We start from the raw sequence: 19,845 nt of genomic DNA, 5'->3' as shown, positions 1-19,845 counted from the left end.
AACATGAACCAATTGCAGATTCTTAGCCTGACAAATCAATGCAGTGCTTTGATACTGCTTTCCAAATTGTTTTATCAGTGACATCTGTCTCCTCTGTCTCTTAGATCACAGTTCATAGAGGTGATGAGTGTACCCTGGTGAACAATTCTCAGCCCTATAAATGGAAGGTCCTGAGCTCAACTGGAAATGATGCCACTGTACCCTCCATCTGCTTCATCATCCCTCCTACCAACAAAGAGGCTGTGGACAGTGTCTCTGGGTAAGTACCAACCACCTTATGTTTTCATTAAATGATAACTGTGCTCACCCGATATGCTAAAAATAAATTCCTATTTCTTGATTGAGCATTCATTGACAGCAATATTTTCACTTGTAGTTTTCCAACCTTTTGGAACGTCAGACGATTCACACGACTGTTTATTCTGGAAGAGTAATCCAGTTTGTATTACAGATCTCTGATTTTTTTTTTATGCTCAGGCTGAGCTCCAGTCTTCAAAAGTTGCTGGTTTTGTGGCAGAAGCTGCATGTGGACATGAAGAGCCTCCTGTCCTGGCAATACCTCATGAGAGACATCCAGCTTATCAACTCCTGGAACTTCATCATTGTAAGTATACAGTCTGTTTGTTAAGTTGAGGTTACATGCGTTTGGGAATGTTGTTGACGATGGCAGTCTTTTAAGGAATCTATGGCACATCATGTTAAATATGATTTTAACTTTATATCACAAGTAGGAGTGTACTTACAGTTCAGTTTAAATAGGTTTATATAGTCATTAAAAATATATAATTGAAGGAAACTCAGTATATTTGTCCTGTATGACTAGGAGCTGGTTTAACTTTCTGAATGCACTGATTACCCTTTTCTTTGACTGCTGATTTGAATGCTTTTGAAATTTAATCTCTGTTCCATCCCATGTTTTTTAAGTTTAAGACTCTGAAAGTTGAAGAATACAGGCTGGCTCAGAAGAATCTGGAGCAGCATTATCAGGACTTCATGCGTGATAGTCAAGATTCAGAACTGTTTGGACCAGATGACCGGATGCAAGTAGAGAGTGGCTACAACAAGGCCACACAACACTACGACAGTCTCTTGCGCTCTGCTGAACAAGGTTTGTGTGAAGTTCCTGTTTATTTATTTATTTATTTATTTACAATTTACTTTAGAGAGAAAATTCCATGTGCTCCCACAATGTGGACTTGGATGTTTTGTCAGAAAATAATGGAAAAATTGACTTTTCAGGACCCGTTCACATTCCCAAAGACAAGACCACTGGTAAAGACTAGAACTAATGTGTGCAAAACTGAGTGGATTGTCCTTGTCACTGAATGTCTCACTATATTGCCTGTATCAATACATGCACAAGTAATTTTTTACACACGGATTCAGATGTGGTACAAATGGTACAATGTAAATCTGTGGAAATTGTCATACTAAGAGCATGTGGGTTTTTACTTCAGGGTTTCGCTTGTCTGTGTAAAATTATGCGCTTATAAGCATGACTGCTAATTGTTGGCATGAACGTTTTCATTTATGGTGTCTTGCGAAATCAAACTAACAATTTTTTAAGCAACGAAGTGCATATTATGAAAATCTAAGGATATTACTAAGGTTGCATATCGGTGGTTACATTAAATTAATACAAAACTAATTAGAACATTTGTTAAAACTGAGCAAAGACTGTACTTAAGTATTAATTGGGAGGCTGAGCACTAAAATTCTCATGTTTATATTGCGTAGTACATCACAGGGTCAATGTCTGCAGGGTCAATGTTTCTCTTAAACATGATTTACAAGGGTTATTTTTTTTTTTTATTGTCTGTTTGTGTACAGGTGAGCAAGATGAGTCAGTGTGCAAGAGCTACCTGTCTCAGATAAAGGATCTGAGGCTGAGACTGGAGGGGTGCGAGTCTCGTACAGTCAACCGCCTCAGACAGCCTGTGGACAAAGAGCCTCTAAAGGCCTGTACACAGAGAACCACTGAGCAGAAGGTACAGTTGGTATATGTTGAGACTGAAAGTGAAAGTAACATAGGTTTTTATAATCCGCACAAAACAGCTCAGTGTCACCGCTGGCATATATTCGTAATGTTTACAACCTCAAGTGTGAGACATTGACCCAAATTATCATGGTTATCAACTCTTCTGATTGATGTTACAGCCAAAAGAATGGTTTCAGATTGAAACTCTTTTGACAAAACAAGACAGGAAAGCAACAACTCGCACGCACACTTACACACACACACACACACACACACACAAAGTCGCACGCAAAAAAAGTTGCAGGCCCAGAGTACAGCTAACAGAAGATCATTTGAAAGATACTGTGTATAGGTTCCCTTATACAGGGTAATTGAGTTAGATGACTAACGAACATCTATAACTGAATTTGGCATGTGGTTTATAAGAAATGTTTTTTAGTCCTTTTGTACACATTTACTGAGTTTAACTGAAAACCTCTGAAAGATAAACAGTTCATTTTATGAGGTTTTACTCTCATTTTTCATGGTTATTTACTGATGCATGCTGTTTCAGTGCACATAAACAGTGTATGTATTACATATGTATGTGTGTGTATTTATTTGTACAATGTAGAAAAAAGAAAAAGTAATAGAGTGGATGAATGGTTGCATATTCGATCCGTGTTTGAAGTAGTTTCTGACTGACTGTGTTTTCTCTGTGTCAAACAGAAAGTGCAGTTGGAACTGGAAGGCATTAAGAAAGACCTTGATAAGGTGGCAGAGAAGACAGAAGCTGTGCTGGCATCTGCTCAGCAGTCCAGCTCTGCCCCCATGTTACGCTCTGAGCTTGACATCACACTGAAAAAGATGGAGCATGTCCACAGTCTGTCATCTGTCTATCTGGACAAGTGAGTTTCTGCTATTGTAATCTTGAGCTTTTTACATATTGCCACTGATTATGTTTTGTAAGATCCTGTAGGTATGAGTGTCTCCTTTAGAAACAAAACAGGAACTGTGACAGCATTATGTTCTTTTGTTGTCTCCTCAGATTGAAGACCATTGATGTGGTCATCCGAAGCACACAAGAGGCTGAGGACATACTCAGGAAATATGAGAACCAGTTACGTGATGTCCACAAAGTTCCTGCAGATGAAAAGGGAGTGGAGGCTGACCTTGCTCAGCTCAAGGTATAGTTTCTACATCTCTTAGTTGACTTGTCCTTTAAAAATAAGATCTCTCGTTAAATGTCATGTAACCATGTTGAATTCTGTTTTTGTGCAAGAGTACCACCAAGGTGTTGTCAATCGGTATGCATTCAACCGCAAACACTTGTTCACCATCTTCACCTTCTATCTATCACAGAAATTGCGTAAAGATGCTGAAGGCAAACAGCCAGTCTTTGACAATTTGGAGGCAGAGTTACAGAAAGCCATGGGGGTAAACGAGCGCATGGTGCGAGTGCACAGCGAGCGTGATTCAGAGCTTGAACACTACAGGCAGGCGGTGGCTGGCCTGAAAGATCGCTGGCAGGCCATTTTTGCTCAGATCGAATTGAGGCAGCGTGAGCTGGACCATCTTGCCCGCCAGATGCAGGCTTATCGACAGAGCTATGACTGGCTCATCCACTGGACCACTGATGCCAAGCAGAGGCAGGAGAAGATCCAGGCCAAGCCTATTAATGACAACAAGGCACTTAAGGAGCAGCTAGATCAAGAGAAGGTAGTATTAAAGATAGATATTTTTAAAAGAACATCATATACAAGTTTGAATAACTGATTTTACAGTTCCTAATTCTTTTGAAAAGAAACTCCTGGAGGAGATTGAGAAGAATAAAGAAAAGGTTGAAGAGTGTCATAAATTTGCCAAGTCCTACATTGATTCTGTAAAGGTAAGTGTACAGGCAATGTAAATGAAAATACTACTGCACAGATCTTGCCTTTGAGGGTCCATAATTCCATTTTTCTCCCAGGATTATGAGCTTCAGCTGGTCACATACAAAGCCTTGGTAGAACCCATGGCTTCACCTCTGAAGAAAGCCAAAATGGAATCTGCATCTGACAGTATCATCCAAGAGGTATTTGATGCATTAATACAAGTCCTTATTATGGCCCTTTTTACAAATATGTGCGACATTTACTTTCCTCAGATATTTTTGATAGAGTTCCTTCCACGTGTCTCTAGAACATTGTACGTTACATTCAGATATTGAATCTGGTTACGATTATGCTCTGGGATATTTTTCAGTATGTGACGCTGAGAACACGCTACAGTGAACTAATGACTCTGACAAGCCAGTACATTAAATTCATTAATGATACACAGCGACGTCTAGAGGATGAGGAGGTAAGTGTTTAAACATAAACTCATAGAGGAGCACCGGTGTTCCTCCCTACTTAGGCCACTAACCAGATGTTTAGTAACACTTTCTCAAATAGGTGGATGTATGAATAATAATAAGAACATACATACACAAAATAAACTGTCATAATGACTCACAGAAAGAGACACGAAACTGATTAAATTTTTCCCTGCGGGAAATAAGAACAGTCATTTCAATATGATTCAGTTCTATGCATTTATGAGGTAAACTGCCATAATAATCAAAGTTGTGAAGTACATTGAGTTGCAAGATACTCATAGTATTTTCAAAAACCTGCATTTAGCTGCGTTACTAAGCTTTAACTCAATATGCTAAAACTAATGGAACATATTATTAAGTATTTTTTATGCTGCTCACCTAGGCATTTTTATGTAGTGGTAACTGCTAGTGGTGCAGCACATCTCATTTTGTCCCAAATGATCTGTCTCTCATTTTCTGTGTTCTGTTGTACTGGATAGATCTTAAGTGTCTCTGTTTGAATTGGGACCTCTAAATCAGCATGGCTGCCCCTTAGTCTGAAGCAAACTCAAGTTTCCATATTTAAAGAGAAGTTTTCCCATGGATTTTTGCATCAGACACCATTAAACTCAAATGGTGTTTTATACTTCCTATGATTTCCTTTTCTTGAGCAACTATACTGTTTTTTGCCAACCTGTTATCCCTTCATACATATTTTATGTAGCTATTGATTTTCAGCCTGAGTATGCTTCAGGCTCTTTATCACCATTCTTTGAAATTAATTCAGATGAGCACAATTTTGGTTTCCCCTTTGCTTGCTAACCTTACTTTTCTTTTTTTTCGTCGCTTCTCTAAACTGCTTGCCAGTGCTTTGTCATGATGAATGTTTGTCATGTATGGGCACTAAAGAGGTAAATTATCAACCAGAAACCATACTTACATCTGTTATGTTGTCATTCATTGTTCAAAATTCGGTTCATTTATAGAACACCATTCCTGCACATCCGGTTCTAAATTCTGAGTAGTTATCTTACTGAGAACTTTCATGTGTTTAAATACTCAAGTAATTTAAACAGTCTTTTGTCATTTGGAGATATATTGAACAGCAAGGCAACGACAGGGATTATATACTTAAAGCTGCTTGCCTTTATGACATTCATCACATTCATCTGTCCTGTTAAAGCCACTGCAATGCATATTTCATTTACTGTGGTCTATTGTCTGCTGAACACTCACATTTTCTTTGCTGCATCACTAGGCAACAGTTTTGTAGACGACCATTATATAAATTTTAAACTTGAATAGTTTAAGATGCTTTAAAATGGTTTAAATTCAGCTCTTCTCTTGCTATGCACTTTGAAGCTTGTCTGATTGCTTTCTGCTTAGACTCTCTAAAGCATAACTGCAGATCTTCATTTCCTCTGCTCCTCTCAATTTATTTGTGCTATTCATTTATGGCAAGATTTTAACACAACATGGGAATATAAGGGGAGCTGATCTTCTGGAATCATATTGACAATAGCTAGGTTTTTGCTATCAAGAATCAAGTAAAAACATTGTAAATGCATGATCCCATCCAATATCCCAACTGTGCTACTGTGTTGTGAAGTGATTGTGTCTCATTCTGTGTACATTACATGATAGTAAGAACTTTGTCTTATGTAAAGCTGATATAACCTACTATATATATATATATATATAACTATATATTTCCGCAAAGACATGTACAAGACTAGCTCTAACTTTATTCATGTATTTACATCTGTATGTACCTACATGTGTCTGTATCTGTGTCTACATGTATAATACATAACCCTTCAGTACTTAACTGTTTTAATTTCCTTTTGCTGTTTACTTTCACTAATACAGAAAGCTTCTGAAAAACTTAAAGAGGAAGAGAGAAAAAAGCTGGCAGAGATGCAGGCTGAGTTAGAAAAGCAAAGGCAGTTAGCTGAATCTCATGCAAAAGCCATTGCCAAAGCTGAGCAAGAGGCGGAAGAGCTAAAGTTAAAAATGAAAGAAGAGGTCAACAAGAGACAGGTTGTTGCTGTGGATGCAGAGAAACAGAAGCAAAACATTCAACAGGAGCTGCATGAGCTCAAAAACCTTTCAGAACAGGAAATCAAGTCAAAGAGTCAGCAAGTGGAGGAAGCTCTGCTTAGCCGTACCAAAATCGAGGAGGAGATCCGTGTCATCCGACTCCAGTTGGAAACCACGGTTAAACAAAAGGCTACAGCTGAGTCTGAACTCAAGCAACTCAAGGATAAGGCAACTGAGGCTGATCGGCTGAGAAAGGCGGCTCAGGAGGAAGCTGAGAAGCTTCGCAAACAGGTTACTGAAGAAACACAGAAAAAACGCAAGGCAGAGGAAGAGCTCAAATCCAAATCAGAAGCTGAGAAGGAGGCAGCTAAGCAGAAACAGAGGGCCCTGGATGATTTGGAGAAGTTCAAGAGACTAGCAGAGGAGGCTGAGAGGCACATGAAACAAGCTGAACAGGAGAAGGAGAGACAGATCAAGGTTGTAGAGGAGGTAGCTCAGAAAACTGCTGCCACAGAGCTCCAGAGTAAACGCCTGTCATTTGCTGAGAAAACAGCAAAGCTAGAGGAGTCTCTCAAGCAAGAGCATGGCACTGTTATTCAGCTGCAGGAGGAAGCAGAACATCTTAAAAAGCAACAAGCTGAAGCAGACAAGGCAAGAGAGGAAGCAGAAAAGGAGCTGGAAGTCTGGAGGCAGAAAGCCAATGAAGCCCTACGTCTTAGGCTCCAGGCAGAGGAGGAGGCCCATAAAAAGAGTGCTGCCCAAGCAGAGGCAGAGAAGCAGAAGGAGGAGGCTGAGCGAGAGGCAAAGAAGAGAGCTAAAGCCGAAGAAGCTGCTCTGAAACAGAAAGAAATTGCTGAGAAAGAGTTGGATAAACAGAGGAAACTTGCTGAGGAGACAGCCCAGCAAAAACTTAAGGCAGAGCAAGAGCTAATTCGCTTAAGAGCAGATTTTGACCAAGCTGAACAGCAAAGAACTCTGCTGGATGATGAGCTTCAGCGCCTTAAAAGAGATGTAGATGCTGCGGTAAAACAAAGAAAGCAGCTAGAAGAAGAACTGGCTAAAATGAAGAAAGAAATGGAAGATCTTCTGCAAATGAAAGTCAAAGCAGAAAAAGAGACTTTGTCTAACACTGAAAAGAGCAAGCAGCTTCTTGAAACTGAGGCATCCAAATTGAGGGAACTTGCCGAAGAGGCAGCTAAGCTAAGGTCAGTTGCAGAGGAGGCCAAAAAGCAGAGGCAGGTCGCTGAAGAAGAGGCAGCTCGTCAGAGAGCAGAAGCAGAGAGGATCCTTAAAGAAAAGCTTGCTGCTATTAATGAGGCAATGCGTTTGAAGACTGAGGCAGAGATTGCTTTGAAAGAGAAAGAGGCTGAAAATGAACGTCTCAAGAGGAGAGCTGAGGATGAAGCTGATCAGAGGAAGGTTCTTGAAGATCAAGCAGCCCAACACAAAAAAGATATTGAGGAAAAGATCAACCAGCTAAAGAAGTCCTCTGATTCTGAATTAGAAAGGCAAAAGACAATTGTTGAAGAAACTTTGAAACAAAGGAAGATCATTGAAGAGGAGATCCTCATTCTTAAACTCAATTTTGAGAAGGCATCAACTGGGAAACAGGACCTTGAGTTGGAGCTGAACAAACTAAAGAGCATTGCAGATGGCACTGAAAAGAGCAAAATAAAGGCAGAGAAAGAGGCTGAGAAACTACGAAAAATTGCTCTGGAAGAGGAGAAGAAGAGGAGAGAGGCAGAGGAAAAAGTGAAAAAGATCACTGCTGCAGAAGAAGAGGCAGCAAGACAGTGCAAAGCTGCTCAGGAAGAAGTTGAGCGCCTCAAACAGAAAGCTGAGGAGGCCAAAAAGCAGAAGGAAGATGCTGATAAAGAAGCAGAAAAACAGAGAGTTTTGGCCAAAGATGCAGCACAAAAATGCACTGCTGCAGAACAGAAAGCCCAGAATGTAATTGTTCAACAGAAACAGGATAGTGCTGCCCAGGGAAAACTTAAAGAAGAGTTTGAAAAGGCCAAGAAATTAGCAGAGGATGCTGCAAAGGCTAAAGAAAAGGCCGAAAAAGAAGCTGCACTCCTCCGTCAAAAAGCAGAGGAGGCTGAGCGACAGAAGAAGGCAGCTGAGGCTGAGGCTGCCAAACAGGCTAAGGCTCAGGAGGATGCTGAAAGACAAAGAAAGGAAGCTGAAAATGAAGCTGCTAAGCGATCAGAGGCTGAAGCAGCTGCTCTGAAACAGAAACAGCAAGCTGATGAGGAGATGGCCAAGCACAAAAAGCTGGCTGAAAAGACCCTTAAGCAAAAGTCTCAGGTTGAGCAAGAATTGGCCAAAGTGAAGTTACAACTTGATGAGACTGACAAACAGAAATCAGTGTTAGATGATGAGTTGCAACGTCTAAAGAATGAGGTCAGTGTTGCTGTCAAGCAGAAGTCTCAAGTGGAAGATGAGCTCTCCAGAGTAAAGATTCAAATGGAGGAGTTAGTCAAGCTGAAGCTGAAAATTGAAGAAGAAAACCGACAACTTATTAAAAAAGATAAGGACAACACAAAGAAACTGCTTGAGGAAGAAGCTGAAAACATGAAAAAGCTGGCAGAAGAGGCTGCACGGCTCAGTGTGGAGGCGCAAGAAGCAGCCAGATTGAGACAGATTGCTGAATCTGACCTTGCACAACAGAGGGAACTGGCTGAAAAAATGCTAAAGGAAAAAATGCAAGCAATTCAAGAAGCAACCAAGCTCAAGGCTGAGGCTGAAAAGCTTCAGAAGCAGAAAGACCAGGCACAAGAGCAGGCTCAAAAACTGCTAGTTGACAAACAAGAGATGCAGCAACGCTTAGAACAAGAAACAGAGGGTTTCCAGAAATCTTTAGAGGCTGAACGTAAAATTCAGCAAGAGGTGGCTGCTGAAGCTGAGAAACTGAAGCTCAGGGTGGCTAAGCTTAGTGATGCTCAGTCCAGAGCAGAGGAGGAAGCTAAGAAATATAAGAAACAGGCAGATGAGATCAGAGCTCGGCTCCAGGAGACAGAAAAGCAAACTACAGAAAAACTCACTGTTGTTGAGAAACTGGAAGTTCAAAGGCTGCAGAGCAACAAAGAAGCCGATGATCTGCGTAAAGCAATAACTGAACTTGAGAAAGAAAAGGAGAAGCTGAAAAAAGAGGCAGAGGATTTAAAAAATAAATCTAAAGAGGTATTGTGTCATGTACTGGTATTAAAATGCCTAGCTCTCTTAAAAAACCATAACCCTCTTAAGTAACTATTAACTTGCTTAAACTACCTTTTTAAATGTACAAGGTCCTTGTCTTCTTGTTCATGTGAATAGCAATAGCCAGTAACATAGCTAGAACATTTTCTTATTATTTAATAATTACTTTACCAAACATATTCAGATAAACTGTCATGAAAGTAACATGCACAGTCAAATCATCCTATCATAATTTATTATGATATTTGTGATGATGGTGGGCTCTATTTTCATGGTCAATAACAATATCACCAATTACTATCGCAACTTATTTGTATATTCCTACATTTTTGCATTTTTATGCAAAGGAGAGGGTTGTCAATGTATGTAGTTGTGTTTTTGGATAAATGAATACAGTACTTGTAGGTGTGGCAGGGCTTTGTGGTAGGAGTACATTACTTGTAGTTGTTGCATTAGACTTGTCCTCTGACAGCTTTTGAAGTCTGTAACCCAATTGTGAATAGAGGGGTGCTCCATTCCCGTTTTAAATGTTTTATTTTTTAGTGATTGGACATGCAGTCTTTGTCTACGTGAGTCATGATAGCATTAGTTTCAAGAATGAGGTTGGCTGTTTCAAAAGTACAACCACTGTGTTTTAATTCCCTGTCAGTGTGTGTCCCTCTGTGTATTGTTTGTCTGTAGGTGTCATTGTCAGTTTTTCTGCAGTGGGGAGCATTTGACTGTTATCTGTTCCCCAAAAGAAAAACATCCAGAAATGTTTTGAAGAAATATTTACAGATAATCAATGAACAAACTGTCAAACCATTTCCGATTATGTGTCCTGTAAATTAACTCATTTTGAAGCAATTTCATATTATACTATATACATACATACCATCAGCAGATATCTGGTTGATATTTTAAAAAAACAACCTTAATTTGTAATTGATTTATTGACTGGTAATACTTCTCCAGAGGGCTACTGTTCCCTACTCTCTGTTAATTGATAGACTGTTGCAATCCCCTGAGGTCAGTATTGCAATGTTGTTGTGGTCATATTATATGAACAAAATTACCAACGTGCTCATCAAGATTACTGCTGCATGTCAGTAATTCTACTATACCAGCCATGCTTGTGTGACTCTTCCCATAACAATTTGATGCAGTGTACTCTACAAAACAAACAGAAAATGCAGAAGTGGGAAATAAAGCATCTGCTCCAGTGTTCATGTGCACCATGCATGTCTACACTACCACTTGCATGAAAATAGAGCCCTGTGCATCGCAGAGTTAACAAGAATTATAAAGTGTGAGGTCATGTCATGTTTGCATGTTATATGTTAATGATGTTTTTCTCTTCCAAAATAGATGGCCAGTGCTCAGCAGGAGCAAATAATTCAGGAAAAGACCATCTTGCAGAAGAGTTTTCTTACAGAAAAAGAAGTGCTCTTGAAAAAAGAGAAAACAATTGAAGAAGAGAAAAATAAACTTGAGAAAAAGTTTGAAGATGAAGTGAAGAAGGCCAAAGCGCTAAAAGATGAACAGGAGCGTCAGATGAAGCAAATGGAAGAGGAAAAGAAGAAACTCCAGGCTGCCATGGATGCTGCTGTGAAGAAGCAGAAAGACGCAGAGAAAGAGATGACCAACAAGCAAAGGGAAATGCAGGAACTTGAAAAGAAAAGACTTGAGCAAGAAAAGCTTCTGGCTGACGAAAACAAGAAACTGCGTGAGAAGCTCCAGCAGCTAGAGAGTGCCCAAAAACCCACAACATCACAGACTAAAGAAATTGAGATCCAGACGGATAAAGTCCCTGAAAATGAAGTTACTACGGATACAGCAAAGAAAGTTCTTAATGGGGCTGCAGAGGTAGATGGGATGAAGAAAAATGGAGAATCACCATTTAGTTTTGATGGAATTAGAGAGAAAGTGTCTGCAAGTAGGCTAAACGATGTTGGCATACTGAGCAAAAAAGAATTTGACAAACTGAAGAAGGGCAAAACTACAGTACAAGAACTTAGCAAGACTGATAAGCTTAAGACCTGCTTGAAAGGAAAAGATTCCATTGCTGGTGTAATCTCAGAGTCCAATCAAAAAATGAGCATTTATCAAGCTTTGAAGGAAAAGAAAATTACACCTGATATAGCCATGATGCTCTTGGAGGCTCAGGCTGCATCTGGATATATTGTTGACCCCATTAAGAACAGAAAGCTGTCTGTCAATGAAGCTGTAAAAGAAGGTTTAATTGGACCAGAACTCCATAACAAATTGCTGTCAGCAGAAAGAGCAGCAGTAGGATTCAAAGATCCTTTTACTGGAGGCAGAATTTCTCTCTTTGAAGCTATGAGAAAAGGTCTAATTGCAGAAGACCAGGCCATAAAACTTCTTGATGTTCAAATTGCAACCGGTGGGATCATTGATCCAGTAAACAGTCATCGTGTTCCCATACAGACAGCCTGTAAACAAGGACAACTGGATGATGAACTAAACAAAGTCCTGTCCAGTATACCAGATGACAATAAAGGATTCTTTGACCCCAATACACAAGAGAAACTCACTTATTCAGAGTTGTTAGAAAAATGCAGAAAAGATCCTGAAACAAACCTCCCTCTTCTGCCTATAACAGAGAAGGCAGCATTTGCTGAAAAGACCTACACAGATGAGGAAACTAAAGATGTATTCAGTAAGGCGAGTGTCTCTGTGCCCTTTGGGAGATTTAAGGGAAAGACAGTGACCATATGGGAAATTATAAACTCTGAGTACTTCACGGAGGAACAGAGAAGAGATCTAATTCGTCAGTATAAGACAGGGAAAATCACAGTTGAGAAAATTATAAAAATAGTAATCACTGTGGTTGAAGAAAAGGAGAAAAAGAATGAGCTTACATTTGATGGTTTGAGATCATCTGTGTCTGCCTCTGAACTCCTAGACTCCAAGATCATAAACAAGGATCTTTTCAACAAGTTGCATAATGGAAAAGCCTCAGTTAAAGAGGTGTCTGAGATGGAGACTGTTAAGAAGGCTTTGAAGGGAACAAACAGCATTGCTGGAGTGATTATTGAGTCAACCAAGGAGAAGTTACCATTTTATCAAGCTATGAAGAAAAATCTGCTTGGAGCAGACCATGCATTGAACCTTCTAGAAGCTCAGGCTGGGACTGGATTTGTAATTGATCCAGTAAAAAACCAAAAGCTCACTGTTGATGAGGCTGTAAAATCAGGTCTTATTGGTCCAGAGCTGCATGAGAAACTGTTGTCTGCGGAGCGAGCTGTATGTGGATACAATGACCCCTACACTGGAAAAACTGCTTCTGTGTTTGAGGCAATGCAAAAAGACCTTATTACCAAGGATCAGGCTGTCAGACTTCTTGAGGCTCAGCTAGCCACTGGTGGAATTATTGACCCTGTTAAAGGTTACCACATCCCTCAAGATGTTGCCTACAAACGTGGCTATTTTGATGAAGAAATGAACAAGCACATAAGCAGTGCTTCTGATGTCAGTAAGGTGTTCTTTGATCCTAACACACAGGAGAATGTCTCCTATGCTCAGTTACAGAAAAAATGCATCACTGACAAAGAGACTGGTCTATCATTACTCCCACTCTCAGAGAAAGCCCTTAAGTTAAAGGAAGAGTATTCACTCAGTGAAGTCCAAACCAAAGAAGCTTTTAACCAGGCAACAGTGGAGTTACACAGTGGATCTTTTAAAGGAAGAAAAGTTACAATTTGGGAGATAATTAGCTCTGAATATCTTACAGAGGAACAAAGAACTGAGCTGATCCGGCAGTACAGATCGGGTAAAGTCAGTATTGAAAAGATTATTAAAATTGTCATTACAATCGTTGAAGAAAAAGAGACACAAAAGCTCAAGGCCAGCTTTGAGGGGCTCAGAGAACATGTAACAGCAAAATCCCTTTTGGAGTCAAAAATAATTGACAAAGCTACTTATGATCAGCTCCAGCAAGGTAAAAGGACACCTAAAGAGATAAGTGAAAATGACTCAGTCAAGAGGTATTTGCAAGGTACTCCTTGCATTGCAGGGATCTTTGATGAAAAATCCAAAGAAAAGCTGAGCATTTATCAAGCAATGAAGCAGAAACTTTTGACTCAGGACACAGGTATTTCTTTATTAGAGGCCCAAGCAGCCACAGGCTATTTAGTTGACCCTGTCAGGAACCAGAGATTTACTGTGGATGATGCTGTTAAAGCTGGCATTGTGGGACCTGAGCTTCATGAAAAACTGCTGCTAGCTGAGAAGGCAGTGACTGGTTACAAAGACCCCTACACTGGTAACAAAATTTCCCTTCTTCAAGCAATGCAGAAAGAGCTTGTCCTGAGGGAACACGCCATCCCTCTGTTGGAAGCTCAAGAAGCCACTGGAGGGATCATTGATCCAGTAAATAGCCATCGTGTTCCAAATGACATTGCCATTCAGCGAGGCTACTTCAGCAAGCAGTGGGCCAAACTATTTAGTGATCCAACAGACGATGTCAAAGGTTTCACAGATCCCAGAACAAATGAGAATGTCACTTATAAAGAACTTAAACAAAGGTGCATGAAAGATCCTGACTTCAGCATTGACCTATTACCACTCACCAAGGCTGAGGTGCCATCCCAAATTGAGAAGTCCTTTGTATATACAGAGGAACAAGCACAAACAGACTTGGCTAACACCAAAGTGGATATACCACATGAAAGCTTTTCAGGAAATCAGATGACCTTGTGGGATGTAATGAAGTCAGATTTGCTTCCAGATGAGGAAAAACAAAGACTTCTTGAACAGTATCGTTCTGGGAAAATCACAAAAGAACGAATGATCATCATCATCATTGAAATCATTGAACAGAGGGAGTTAATTAAGACAGAGCGAAGCATGTCATGTGACATTATCAGACGAAGAGTTACAGTTGAAGAGCTCTATAGTTCTCGTATAATTGACCTGGAAACATATAATCTCCTCAAACAAGGCAAGAAAACCATCCGGGAGGTTATGGAAATGATCACCGTGAGGTCGTATCTCTTTGGAACTGGTAGCATTGCTGGTGTGCTCTCAGATAATTATTCCAAAGTCAGCATATACCAGGCCATGAAGAGAGGTCTGATCAAGCCAGACATTGGTATTGCTCTGTTGGAGGCGCAAGCAGCAACTGGATTTATCGTTGACCCAGTGAAAGATGAACTGCTAACAGTTGATGAAGCTGTCCGCAAGGGTGTTGTTGGTCCTGAGATCCATGATAAACTTTTGTCTGCAGAAAGGGCAGTTACAGGGTACAAAGACCCTTACAGTGGGAAAATCATATCTTTATTTCAAGCCATGAAGAAAGATCTGGTTCCAGAGGAATTTGCACTGAAGCTTCTTGAAACCCAGGTTGCAACAGGTGGGATCATGGACCCTGAGTACAATTTCCACCTCCCCATTGATGTTGCCATGCAGCGTGGGTACATAAACAAGGAAACCAGTGAGAGGATATCGGACCCAAGCGGAGATGTGAAAGAGTTTATTGACCCAACAACAGATGAAAAACTGTCTTATGCTCAACTGCTTAAGAGATGTAGAGTAGATAAAGAGAGTGGCCTACGCCTACTGTCCCTTGCAGACAAGCGACTTTTGTTCAAGGGTCTTAGAAAACAAATTACTTTGGACGAGCTGCTTCATTCTCAGATCATAGATCAGAAGACATACACAGAACTCACTGAGGGCATTATTTCAGTGGAGGACATTAGCAAAGACCTGAAGAAGTACCTGGAGGGAACAAGTTGCATAGCTGGAGTATATGTAGAGGCTTCAAAAGAATGTCTGTCAATCTACCAAGCTATGAAAAAGAACATGATCAGACCAGGTACTGCCTTTGAACTGCTAGAGGCCCAAGCAGCCACAGGATATGTGATTGATCCAATCAAAAATCTAAAACTCAATGTCAATGAAGCAATTAAAATGGCAATTGTGGGCCCAGAATTTAAAGACAAGCTTTTGTCTGCTGAAAGGGCAGTGACTGGTTACAAAGATCCATACTCTGGCAAGGTCATCTCTTTGTTCCAGGCCATGAAGAAAGGTCTCATTCTCAAAGATCATGGCATTCGCCTGTTAGAAGCTCAGATTGCCACAGGCGGAATCATTGATCCTGAAGAGAGTCATCGCTTACCTGTGGAGGTGGCCTACAAACGTGGTCTCTTTGATGAGGAGATGAACAGCATTCTCACTGACCCCTCTGATGACACTAAGGGGTTCTTTGATCCAAACACAGAGGAAAATTTGACTTACCTTCAACTGATGGAACGGTGTATGACTGACCCAGAGACAGGACTTACACTTTTACCATTGAAAGAGAAGAAACGGGAGAGGAAGACATCTTCCAAATCCTCAGTACGCAAACGAAGAGTAGTGATTGTTGATCCTGAAACTGGCAAAGAGATGTCTGTCTATGAGGCATATCGCAAAGGTCTCATTGATCACCAGACATATTTGGAGCTAGCAGAGCAAGAGTGTGAGTGGGAGGAGATCACATTCTCATCATCAGATGGTGTTGTGAAATCTATGATCATTGACAGGAGATCTGGACGACAATATGACATTGATGATGCCATCACAAAGGGCCTCATAGACCAGTCTGCTTTGGATCAGTATCGTGCTGGGACTCTCTCTATTACTGAGTTTGCAGACATGTTGTCTGGAAATATGGGTGGTATAAGATCACGGTCTTCCTCCTTTGGATCAAGTTCATCCTACTCCATGAGCCCAGCTCCCTCTATTAGGCCACCAGCAACAACTTGGAGTGACCCTACGGAGGAAACAGGTCCAGTTGCTGGAATTCTGGATACAGATACTTTGGAGAAAGTGTCTGTTACAGAGGCTATGCATAGAAATCTTGTGGATAATATTACTGGTCAAAGACTGTTGGAAGCACAGGCATGCACTGGAGGAATCATTGACCCAAACACTGGAGAAAAATTCTCTGTTGCTGATGCAGTGAACAAAGGTCTTGTGGATAAGATAATGGTTGACCGAATTAACTTAGCTCAGAAAGCCTTTAATGGATTTGAGGATCCTAGAACCAAAACAAAAATGTCTGCTGCTCAAGCCTTAAAAAAGGGGTGGTTATACTATGAAGCAGGCCAACGATTTCTTGAAGTACAGTATCTAACTGGTGGATTGATTGAACCTGACATCTCTGGAAGAGTGTCTTTGGATGATGCTGTAAAGAAAGGCACCCTTGATGCGCGCACAGCACAGAAACTCCGAGATGTCAGTGCATATTCAAAATATCTCACCTGCCCCAAAACAAAGCTGAAAATTTCTTACAAGGATGCCATGGACAGAAGCATGATTGAGGAAGGAACTGGTTTGCGTCTGCTTGAAGCCTCCTCCCAGTCAAGTAAAGGGCTATACAGTCCCTACAGTATCAGCACTTCAGGATCAACCTCTGGTTCAAGGTCTGGCTCCAGATCAGGATCTAGGTCAGGCTCCAGACGAGGAAGCTTTGATGCTTCAAGCTCTGGATTCTCCATGACTTTCTCCTCATCCTCTTATGGCTCCCCAAGCTATGGCCGGCGATATGACTCTGGGTCATATAGTGGACTCAGTGTAGAGAAATTAACACAGTCCCTGATGCTGTTAGGACCTGGCAGACACTGTGGGTCTGAGGAGAGAGGAATGTTCACACCATTATATGGACAGTCCTCTTTAATCATTTAATTCTTTAAGAAGAAGACATTTATTCTGCTCTGCATGTGGTTGCTACAGGGCTTTGCAGTGTCAGGGAAAGTGCTTTTAAAATTGCTGGCTTTAATTTTCATTTATTTTGTCTTTTAGTTAAGTTTAATATCTGAAGGCAGACTTTAATTTGTTTTGTATAATATGATGACTGTGTCGTGTCTGTATTTTACCAAACATTAAAAAACATGAAATTATTATTTTCATTACTTTCTGATATAATAGAACAATAATTTGTAGCTTAATATTTCATTCTTCTTTTTTGATCAAATTGTGTAATAACCAGAATTTAACTTCTTTCATTTTTAAGATATACTTTGTTAAGAATGTTTGTAAAAGTCTGATTATATGACAGATCAGATGTAAAAGTTTTTCATTAGAGTTCTTATCATGTATATATATATACGGTAGAGAAGGGTTATTTTAACAGTAAATATTCTGTTAGCAATATTATCCAGCAGAGACAGCTTGGCTTCTTGCAATCTGCAGAGCAGAATGTAAACATTCTTAGACATAGTGACACTGGAGTGTATCCTTTAAGAAACAGAGCTTTGGGACCTTTTTTTTTTTTTTTTTTAGCAAAATTGTCATGTGTACCCTTTCCAGTGGAAATTGTCCTTACCCTGTATTTGTCATGGGGAGTGGATAAACAATCATTCGTTGTACAATATAGACTCCACACTTATATAATACCTACGTCATATGCCACAATCCTACGCTATCCATTGTCTTCCTATCTGCTCCTGGCTTCATAACAAATTAAGGAGGGAATCAGGGCCCTAACCTTTCCAGATGTCTACATACAATTCCTTGTAAGTGTTATTCTGTTATATGATTGTGACTGACAAAGATGAACCCAGTCTTTCCTTTTTTAACTTAATAAATGGCAGTAAAGATCCTAACAGATCTTCCTTTAAGTGCACAATCCAAATGATAATATGATGCAAACACTGAATATGGAACTTAATAGTTTTGCATCCTTTGTGATTATGTTAAATAATAATGATTGTTACATCAGATAAAGTGCTTGATGAGCATTTACATTTACAGATGGGTTTTGCTCTTTGTCCTATCTCTTATGTGAAATTGTTACTTTCAGTTCATTTCAGCCAATGATTTTGTCGACTGTGTCAACATGCTTCATGTTATTCAATTTAGATCAGAATATGTGATGATCCATCACGTTTGTGTTTATTTTCTAAACAAGCTTCTCCCTCTTTGTCAACAGCATTCTTGCCCTGAAAAAAAACCTGCCTCATTTAGATGTTCCGAGCATTCTGGCACTCCACCTCACATAGCCTTCAGATTTCAGGGATGAAGGTATTTATGAGTTACATATTTTGTTTTGTGTTAGGACTGTCACTATAATTAAGCCTTCAATACATAGCTCACCCAACTTTCTATATACACAGGTGGGGTCATCAGTGACTCTAGACATAAAGACTCACTCCTTCAAAAATCTATGTATACACAATCTATCTATATAAATATCTGTCCGTACATGCTCTCATTTGACCATGCAGAACTTTTTTCTTTTTTTTTCCTTCTAAAAATATCTGATACATTTTATTGCATTTTCATGTTTGGTAACAAAGAAATCGTAGTATCATATTGGGATTTTTTTTTTTTTTCATTTTTTGGTAAAATGTAATTACCACTCATTGTGCTCATGTGTGCAGGAGGAAAGTTTTATTATATCCTTTAATCAACAACAAGAATATGATTATGAAGGCAACTCTGTATGAATGTGTAAACTACACATCATTACAATAAACAAATTTATCTTACAGCCTGAGGTCCAAAAGTAATCGCAAAAATGATATTATTCACGACACTACTTCTGTAGAATGCCTACAGTTTCATTTGGTCAAATGCATTTTTAGGATAAACAAAAGAATGAATGATTGCAAAAGACATAAGCTAGAGGTATCTTAAATATTAAACATGATTATCTCAACAAGTAAAAACAAAAATCACAAAAGTCAAATTGATGGGTATTCTGCAACAGTATTGTATTTTATACAACATTTAGTTCTGGTCGAGTAATTTCATTGGAGTGTTCCAGAGAGTGCTGATATAAAAGCACTGGGATGTTTTACTGTCATGTATTTCGTCACTTTACAGATGTTCCAAGGCAATCGTTGATTACACCAATGCCAATTTAATTCACATTTACTAACAGTGCAAATATGGATACGTTTCCGTGTATGGTAAAAAAGAACGTAGCTAGCCTGCAGTTAGGTATGATAAACAATAGCTAGCTAGCAAGCCGATCATATGTCTCGCCCATCCATGTATGCTAAAAAGTAGCTCGCTATCCTGTAGTGGGCTATGATTAAAAGTGGCTTGCTTGCCTACCGTATAGCTAGCCTTGTGTGTATGAAAAAAAGTAGCTGGCGAGCATGCCGTCAGGTATGAAAGAAAGTAACTAGCTAGTGTTTTCATGTATGATAAAAAGCAGCTAGCCAGCTAGCTAGCTAACTAAGCTGTAGTCAAGAAACTGTTTATGTGTTGCTTGGCAACATGTGTTAATGTAATTCTGAAGGAACTATTTTTGTCAGCTGAGCCGAATAAATGAGTATTTGAGTACTAACAGTTCAAAAGCTTATTAGATGAGATTCAACCA

The 19,845-nt window shown here is 39.7% G+C and overlaps 1 protein-coding gene across 2 annotated transcripts in view; it reads left to right on the top strand.

Annotated features, from left to right (window-relative positions):
* pleca (plectin a) overlaps window positions 1–17,269 on the top strand; it is a 90,862-nt gene extending 73,593 nt beyond the window's left edge. For both annotated transcript variants that reach the window (XM_030789189.1, XM_030789190.1), the window contains exons 21-32: window positions 105–259; window positions 478–604; window positions 925–1,108; window positions 1,831–1,988; window positions 2,687–2,865; window positions 3,006–3,144; window positions 3,320–3,676; window positions 3,762–3,845; window positions 3,927–4,031; window positions 4,202–4,300; window positions 6,165–9,518; window positions 10,881–17,269. In XM_030789189.1, coding sequence (XP_030645049.1) covers window positions 105–259; window positions 478–604; window positions 925–1,108; window positions 1,831–1,988; window positions 2,687–2,865; window positions 3,006–3,144; window positions 3,320–3,676; window positions 3,762–3,845; window positions 3,927–4,031; window positions 4,202–4,300; window positions 6,165–9,518; window positions 10,881–17,201 — 11,262 coding nt within the window. In that variant the 3' untranslated portion in view covers window positions 17,202–17,269. The remainder of the gene's footprint in view (window positions 1–104; window positions 260–477; window positions 605–924; window positions 1,109–1,830; window positions 1,989–2,686; window positions 2,866–3,005; window positions 3,145–3,319; window positions 3,677–3,761; window positions 3,846–3,926; window positions 4,032–4,201; window positions 4,301–6,164; window positions 9,519–10,880) is intronic.
* Window positions 17,270–19,845: the final 2,576 nt, after the last annotated feature.

This window comes from Chanos chanos, chromosome 12 (assembly GCF_902362185.1).
Source record: "Chanos chanos chromosome 12, fChaCha1.1, whole genome shotgun sequence".
Classification (NCBI taxonomy): domain Eukaryota; kingdom Metazoa; phylum Chordata; class Actinopteri; order Gonorynchiformes; family Chanidae; genus Chanos; species Chanos chanos.
Note: the sequence above shows the minus strand (reverse complement) of the source record. Positions and strands in the feature narration are given on the sequence as shown.